This window comes from Notothenia coriiceps, unplaced genomic scaffold, assembly GCF_000735185.1.
Source record: "Notothenia coriiceps isolate Sejong01 unplaced genomic scaffold, NC01 NC01_scaffold00037343, whole genome shotgun sequence".
Taxonomy (NCBI): domain Eukaryota; kingdom Metazoa; phylum Chordata; class Actinopteri; order Perciformes; family Nototheniidae; genus Notothenia; species Notothenia coriiceps.
The window spans coordinates 1-8,647 of NW_011370044.1; the positions used below are offsets into that span (position 1 = coordinate 1).

General features: G+C 42.2%; 2 protein-coding genes across 2 annotated transcripts; one reads left to right on the top strand and one right to left on the bottom strand.

The window, feature by feature from the left end:
- Positions 1-1,380: 1,380 nt before the first annotated feature.
- Positions 1,381-3,419, top strand: mtch2 (mitochondrial carrier homolog 2; the record flags this gene model as incomplete). The annotated part of the gene is made up of 5 exons (XM_010796934.1): positions 1,381-1,497; positions 1,786-1,833; positions 1,910-1,977; positions 2,058-2,133; positions 3,161-3,419. Coding segments are annotated over 5 exons (396 nt in total), but the record flags the coding sequence as incomplete, so codon positions are not given.
- Positions 3,420-4,252: 833 nt separating this feature from the next.
- znf414 (zinc finger protein 414) lies at positions 4,253-7,384 on the bottom strand. The gene is made up of 3 exons (XM_010796933.1): positions 6,532-7,384; positions 5,433-5,911; positions 4,253-4,759 (listed from the first exon to the last, which is right to left on the bottom strand). The coding sequence occupies exons 1-3, from the start codon at positions 6,708-6,710 to the stop codon at positions 4,593-4,595; spliced, it is 825 nt and encodes a 274-aa protein (XP_010795235.1). The 5' UTR covers positions 6,711-7,384; the 3' UTR covers positions 4,253-4,592.
- Between the last annotated feature and the right edge of the window lie 1,263 nt (positions 7,385-8,647).

An 8,647-nucleotide genomic window follows, 5' to 3' on the forward strand; every position in this document is an offset into this window, starting at 1 on the left:
CTCCACTATGGCCAAGAACAAAGAGCTGTCAAAGGACACCAGAAACAAAATTGTAGACCTGCACCAGGCTGGGAAGACTGAATCTGCAATAGGTAAGCAGCTTGGTGTGAAGAAATCAACTGTGGGAGCAATTATTAGAAAATGGAAGACATAAAAGACCACTGATAATCTCCCTCGATCTGGGGCTCCACGCAAGATCTCACCCCGTGGGGTCAAAATGATCACAAGAACGGTGAGCAAAAATCCCAGAACCACACGGGGGGACCTAGTCAATGACCTGCAGAGAGCTGGGACCAAAGTAACAAAGGCTACCATCAGTAACACACTACGCCGCCAGGGACTCAAATCCTGCAGTGCCAGACGTGTCCCCCTGCTTAAGCCAGTACATGTCCAGGCCCGTCTGAAGTTTGCTAGAGAGCATTTAGATGATCCAGAAGAGGATTGGGAGAATGTCATATGGTCAGATGAAACCAAAATAGAACTTTTTGGTAAGAACTCAACTAGACGTGTTTGGAGGAGAAAGAATGCTGAGTTACATCCAAAGAACACCATACCTACTGTGAAGCATGGGGGTGGAAACATCATGCTTTGGGGCTGTTTTTCTGCAAAGGGACCAGGACGACTGATCCGTGTAAGGAAAGAATGAATGGGGCCATGTATCATGAGATTTTGAGTGACAACCTCCTTCCATCAGCAAGGGCATTGAAGATGAAACGTGGCTGGGTCTTTCAGCATGAAAATGATCCCAAACACACCGCCCGGGCAACGAAGGAGTGGCTTCGTAAGAAGCATTTCAAGGTCCTGGAGTGGCCTAGCCAGTCTCCAGATCTCAACCCCATAGAAAATCTTTGGAGGGATTTGAAAGTCTGTGTTGCCCAGCGACAGCCCCAAAACATCACTGCTCTAGAGGAGATCTGCCTGGAGGAATGGGCCAAAAATACCAGCAACAGTGTGTGAAAACCTTGTGAAGACTTGCAGAAAACGTGTGGCCTCTGTCATTGCCAACAAAGGGTATATAACAAAGTATGAACTTTTGTTATTGACCAAATACTTATTTTCCACCATAATTTACAAATAAATTCTTTAGAAATCAGACAATGTGATTTTCTGGATTTTTTTTTTTTTCATTTGGTCTCTCATAGTTGAAGTATACCCAGGATGAAAATTATAGGCCTCATCTTTTTAAGTGGGAGAACTTGCACAATTGGTGGCTGACTAAATACTTTTTTGCCCCACTGTATATGTGTTTACTTCTTGCACTATTTTGTATTTTTTTGCATTGTTGGAGGAGCTCGAGCTCGGTTCATAAGATTTTTATTGCCATTTCTTCACTGTAGCTGGACTGTAACTGTATGACAATAAAACCTTTGAACCTTGAATCTTATCCTTCTATGTTCCTCCAGTGGTTTGATACCCCGCCTGCTCTGTGACGTCCTGTCTTTGTGGATCTGTAACCTGCTAGCCCACGCCATCAACACGTATGCCATCGACGACTCGGTACGCTTTCTCTCACACTCAGGACTCAGTCATTGCTTCTGTGTTCTGTAAAGGGGGGGGTACCTATCAGGCTGGATTTAGCCTGTAATGGAGATTGCCTACTGTTATGGTGTGTACTCTCACCATCGCAATGTTTCAACAATTCTCAATCCTACTGAAATAATTATCCAAATAACGGTCCATTTAATTTAGTCGCCTGCAACAACTTATCAGGCTCAGTGTTGTTTGCCTGAAGCTGGCGTAAATTGTCTCGACTCAGACTAACTGCTGATGTCTTCCTCTTTACAGATGAGTCACACAGGAGAAATCAAGAACTGCTCCCAGGCAGTGACTGGGGTGAGTTTAACCAACATGGCCGCCTGTCAGCCTGCAGTGTGTAGTTTCTTCATGCTGCTCTGCTCTTCTCTTCCAGTTCTTCGCCAGTATGCTCACATACCCTTTTGTCCTGGTGTCAAACCTCATGGCTGTTAATAACTGCGGGTGAGTGCTCCGGTTATCCTCTGCTTTAAATCCTCAGGAGAGTTTGATCCTACAGACTTTAATGAACTGTGTTTCCACAGGCTGGCTGGAGGTCTGCCCCCCTACGCCTCAGTATACCCCACTTGGGTGGACTGCTGGAGGCATCTCAGCAGAGAGGTACACACATAATATGTACTATATATTATTCAATGCACACAAATCCTGGGATTCATCAGTGAAAACGTGTTTACATTTTTTATTTCCTATTACTTTTTAAGTAATTGTATATCGATATTACATTACAAGGCGCTGCTTTTTTGTCCTGTTTCTACCTGGTTGTTTTTTTTAATCATGAACGGTGGTGGACAGTTAAGTAAATGTGCTCAAGTACTGTACTTGTTACTTGTACTAGCTCCATCTATTAGAGAGGAGTGCTTGAATTTATATATTTCAAGCCAGAATTAAAAAAAAAAAGAAGTTTGTAATATGTATAATTATGCTAAAATGTCAGTCAGTGAAAACATGTTTACAATTTTTCTGTGCACATTTTTCTGTTATCTCGTTAAATGTTTCAGTAATTATATTCTCATGAAACATGTCCCATTTTCTACCTGGTTGTCATTATTCATAACAAATGTTGGACAGTAACAAGTATATTTACAAGTGCTTTACTACAGTGCAATTTTAGGTATTGTCTGCTTCGTTATACTTTTTCACTACATCTCATAACAGATCATTAATTTTTTACTGCATTTGTTTGAAAGATTTTGATACTTTTGACGGTTTTAGATGAATGCAATTTGTAAAGAAAAATTATAAATAATCAGTAATGATGCAATTATTTTATGTTAAACCATCCAGCATCAAAAAAAGCTCCACCTTTTTACCAGCTGCAACATTAGTGGATACTTTTGGTATTTTCTGTATATTTTGATGCTATAAAACCTAGATTAGAGTCGCAAGACTATTATTAGTAATGTCCCATAATCATATCTTCAGGTCCAGCTGAAGTCTGGACTAATAATGCTCATAATTAAGTCATTTCGTCATTAGCTGTTTTTGTGATATTGGTTCTAATATGAGTTCATGTAGCTGCAGGATGACATCACGTATGACCTTCTCGTTACTAAATGTTTCCTTGAAAAGATCAACCGTTTTCACCATTGTACACTTCTAAGCACTTCTCATCTTCTCTTGTTTCCAGGGCAACATGAGCAGAGGCAACAGTTTATTTTTCCGGAAGCTCCCGGCAGGAAAGATGTACGCAGTGGACCAGCAGAGATTTTTTTAAAAAGCCTCAAGAAACTGAGGTGAACATAGTTGTGATAATAAAGCTAAAAACAAATCATCATTGCCTGATCTGGGGTCGGCACTTAATCTTTTTTTTGTATGCACTTGTTTACCATGAGGGTTATTTTCTTGACAACCGGTCATCATGTGAAATAAAAACACTTTAATTTCCAGTTAAATTTCAGCAGGCTTTGTTTGGTAACATAAATTAATAGATTGAAACTGCAGGGCTGTAAAATAATAGAGCATTAATTTCGTTTTGAAAACCCACATGGCATGGCTCATGTGTCTGAATAGTGTTGACAGATCAATGTGTAAGAGCCCCCCTTTCCCATGTTTTTTTAAGTATAGATTAATGTAATGCATGCCAACATTCCCAAATAGGGATTACCAAATATGCAATAATGTGTTTAATAAATATGGGAGTATTTGGTTATGGTTAAATTACTATAATTAATTGACAATAATGCTACACTACAGTGATATACTAAACAATGTGTTTCTGTCCAGGTGAGTTGGAAAGCAGAATCTGGAAGCTGAAGGACATCATCCTTGTTCACCTGNCCCGCCCACCCACCATCTATGTGATGGGACTGGTTTGTTGAAAACAGCACTACAGTCTGCATGTGGTAACGTAATTATTGACATGTTGGTGATGAGTGGGACCCTTGTCATGTGGTTTGTCTCGATGTGTTCATGGTCATAGGGCTGCTTGACAGCGTGATGCTAGTCTACAGGGGAGGGGCTGGATGTTCAGGGGCATGTTTTGGATGTACAGAGGGAGCCTGAGTGCTTGTATCAACTCATTCTGACCCCAATAAAAACTGCTTCTTTTTTTTACCCTGTCTTTTCTTATTAGGTATTTCATGGACAATTCACTGGGAAACACATGAATCATCCAGTACACACACATCTATCACAGGTCCTTATAAAGTTAGGGAAATTAAGGGGTACAAAAAAAAAATCAAGGGCTATAACGTTTTTATAAAGGGAAGTTTCAAAAAAATAGTCTTGCAGTTTTTATTCACCATCTGTCTCGAGAATGCCCTCCTGCAAACATCAATGACTGAAGTCAAATTAGTATTTGGTGCCTCTACGGTGACATGTCTCCATGCTTAATGTTCAAAAAGCTCTTTATTTTTCAACAATAGGGAGATTAGTAATGAACTGTATTTAGCTGAAAAGTCGTATGGTTTCCTGGAAGCAAAAAGGCAATAAAAGTGCTTTGTGGCAATCAATGAAATATATACTCAGTTCATGAATCACTGCTGCAGGCTTTCAACGCAGAATAAAAAGGGTAATGTACTTCAGTTCCTGAGGAGAACAAGAGACATGTTGCCTCTTCTCTACGTTTTGGTGGCCGCGCTCCCTGTGTCTTCTGTAGCTTTGTTCCTGCTGTGTTTAGTGGAGATGTGCTGAGTCATCTCTTTACGGCTGATCACCATGTGGCCACACTGCACACACGTGTAGCGCCCTTTGGTGTGCTCCCACAAGATGCGGCTGTTGCAGGACCCTGACAAAAGGAATGACAAATTAATGTCTTGACAAAATGAAAAATACAAAAAAATCATATTTCTTCTGCACTGCTGTCTTTACAGAGGAAGTTGATGTCAGCCTGAGTGAGTCTGCAGCTTTTGATCTCACACCTACTCTCCAAAGATGTGCATGCTAATCCATTTACAACTGAATGTCTGCCTGTGCCAGGAGTATAACGCCATATGGCTGCCTTTGTGTTCCACAGAAGACTGCTTACACAACCTCCCTTTAAAACAATACATATTATTTTCTTATTCTTGGCTACAGGTTCCTACCTGTAGCCAAGAATAAGAACATTTGTCTTCAAGTGTTCAGTCTGCAAGGTAACAAAATATATTGTACCTTTATTTCAGAAACTCCAGATTCTTTACTATACTATACTAAATACGTTGTTTTATTTAAGAAATACATTTGGGCCTCATCCTGCATTGTAGGTTATTTTTGTATTTTTTATGTATGCCCCAAATGTATACAGCTTTGGGGCATGCATAACAATTTGGATGAAGTAATTTGAGTGATGAGGACCACAGTGGAACCTGGCAGACACACACACTCAGAAAGTATGAACTGGCCTTCAATGATGTTAACATGGTGCACTTTAAGGCGGTTTGAAAGTTAAAGTGGAGCCACATCTGCCAGGGTCTGCTCACCTTGATTCTTCCTCCACACAGCCGAGGGCCCAGGAGGAGAGCGAGGAGCTGATCCTGGAGCGGGGTGGACGTCCTCAGGGGACCTGGTCTGTGTCGGGTGCTGCCCCTGGGTGGGAGTCAATGGTGGGGCCCCAAAGTGTAAGGACGGAGTCAGATCAGAGGCGTCACTCCTTATGGGGGGCTGTGGAGCCGCCTCTGTGAGCTTTGGAGGAGCAGGGTGGGGGGGGGCGGGCTCATGGTTAGACATGAAGGGGGGGCCATCGGGCCCCGGCTTCACCACAGCTGGGAAGGAGGGGTCTGGGTTCAGGATCTGAGAGGGGGCAGATGCTGCTTCCAGCCAGGGGGGCTTCTGGTCCACCTCCATGGGGGCCATGTTTGGCTCAGTGGGCTTGGCTTTCCCCCGCATCACTTTGGAGCAGGTGTGCAGGTGGGTCAGGAGGCCGCGGTAGGAACGCAACTTTGTGCGACAACTCTCACACCTTCACAGAAAGAAGATGTTAGCAGCTGACATACAATGCAACACATTCAGGCATTGGGTGGGACAGAGGTAAGGTATCAGGTCATGATTATCCTCCACAAAATAATCTCAATTCACTACGTTAACTTGAGAATCTTCAAACATATGCCCAAGCTTGTGAAACGGCTATAAATCCTACTGGAATTACTTTACGTTTGATTTATTTAAGAAACAAGTATTTGTATTGCATCACAGATAGAAAACACCGTTGTTAGTTAACGTCTTAAATAATTTCCCAAATTGGGATCAATAAAGTATTTATCTATCCGTTTTAGTTAACAATAACTTAAATAGGGTAACCATTAATCATAAATAAATTATTCAAATCAAGGGAATTATTTGAGTTTGTTCTTTCTTATTATTCCAGTATTTTTAATCATGCTCTATTTTACACTTGCAAGGATGTTTACGATAATCCTGATAATGGAATTTCTCCACGATCAACTTAAGTATTTTTTATTGTGATTTGCGATAAAATCCTGTATCCTCCCCTCCCTATGTTTTCCTTCTGAATACACAGGATGAAACATTTCTACTAATGCACAGTATGTCAGCTGAGAGTGCATGGCCAGTCAGACTCACACGAAGAATATGTTGGGTTTGTGGTGATGCCTCATGTGTTCAATCAGCTTCTGCATGTTGGGGAAGGAACCACTGCACCCCACCGTGGAGCACAGCATCACCTTTCCTGAGGGGATGACACAGTGAGAACATGATGTAGGTTCTCTCACTATGCAGCCATGCAGACTTTCCATTCTCATCTCCAACCAAAAACTCAATAAAACTAAAAAGTACAGCCGGAATGGACCTTGTTTGAACCAATATAACTACTTGTTTAAGGTAGTGTTATCTTTATACATTGACAGCATCTATGTTCTCATAAGTAGGATTTTAGAAAAAACATGTGGCCTTTTTTTTTTAATCTAAAGTATCTGCACACATTATGCCCCTTTACAGGAGGTCTTGCCACTACGACTACTATTGCTACTACTACTTCTAATCTGAATGACATGTAGCATTCATCTTGCTCTCTGGGATTACAGGAGCCCCCCAGGGCGAATTACCGCTGGAATGAAGTCCTTAATGGGATGTGACTTATTCTGTCAGGTGTGTCAAATGTATTAATTAACATGGAGTACTATTGTAATGAATGTGCTAATAGATAGGATAGCTCGTGGTCAAGTTACATACAACTACTAAAATGTTAAAAAAAGAAAACTTGCCAACCCCTTCTCCTTTAGACAGAGGTTGGAGGAGTACTCAGATATTGTACTTCAGTAAAATTAGAAGTACCAGTGTGTAGGAATACTCTGTTACAAGTAAACGTCCTGCATTTGTAATGCTACTTAAGTAGAAATACAATAGTATCATACCTGCCAACCCTACCGATTTGGGCGGTAGTCTACCGCTTTTGACATGTTTCCACCGCCTACCGACTTAGCTGGCTTTCCCTACCGATTTTCAATCTTCCTAAACTATAACAAATAAAAATGACACTTCATAGACACTGGACTCGACTTTTGGCAGACACCATTTGCAGCGTGTCTGTGATCCCATCATACAAACAGTGCTCTGTGGCCGTTTCTCAATGTCGAGTAAACCTGCTGCAGAGCCACTATTTCAAGTATACTACGTCATCGAGTGGCACCGAAGGACTGTTTGAATGCATGTTAAATGCCCAGCATTTGGCGCCACTCGATGACGTAGTGTCCAGATATGTGTGTGTGTGTGTGTGTGTGTATATGTCCGCATCTGTAGCGTGTTATTATCTCATTATACCGCACTGTCAATGAATCAAAGTAAATATATAAGTCGTCATGAACACATCTGTCCATCAGACAGAGGGCTGCTGTGCCTCCTGTCATCATTAATGGACGTCTCTTTAAAATGACCGCTCAGAGGAGAGGAGTTCTCATTTCTCTAACCGCTTGCTGCTTCCCTTCCTCTCTCCTCGGTTCCCCTCTTCTCTCCTCGGTTCCCCTCCTCAGTCCTCCGCTCGCATCTCCTGTGGGTGGGACTAAGTCTTGAGGATAGGAGTCGAGGAGGGGAATTAGTGAAATGAGAAAGGGCCTGTGTGTCCGCATCTGTAGCCTGTTATTGTTATTGTTATTATTATTGCCTGTGAATGAATTAAAAGTAAATATATAAGTCATCATGAACACATCTGTCCATCAGACAGAGAGCTGCTGTCATCATTAACGGACGTCTCTTTAAAGTGACCGCTCAGAGGAGAGGAGTTCTCATTTCTCTAACCGCCTGCTGCTTCCCTTCTCTCTCCTCGGTTCCCCTCCTCGGCTCCTCCGCTCGCATCTCCTGTGGACGGGACTAAGTATCTAGGATAGGAGTCGAGGAGGGGAGTCGAGGAGGGGAGTTAGAGAAATGAGAAAGGGCCCCGGAACTTGTACCGGAGCATCGAAGGAGTGATGAGGTATCTAGAGATCTGAGTCCAGCGGCTGCTTGTGTTTCTGTTCCTCAGGACATCATATGACCAGCAGATCCATTGTTTTCTTATGCGCAATTACTTCATACTGTCTAGTTCTCTTTTTCATCCTGCATTTATTGTGCCCCCCTCAGAAAATAACTGCCCCCCCAGTCAAATTGGTCTAGAACCGCCACTGCAGAGCAGCAGCAGTGTTACCTCAATTTGCTTCAGCTGATTCAAAATGCTGCAGCGCTCGTATTGACAAGAGCAAGAAAA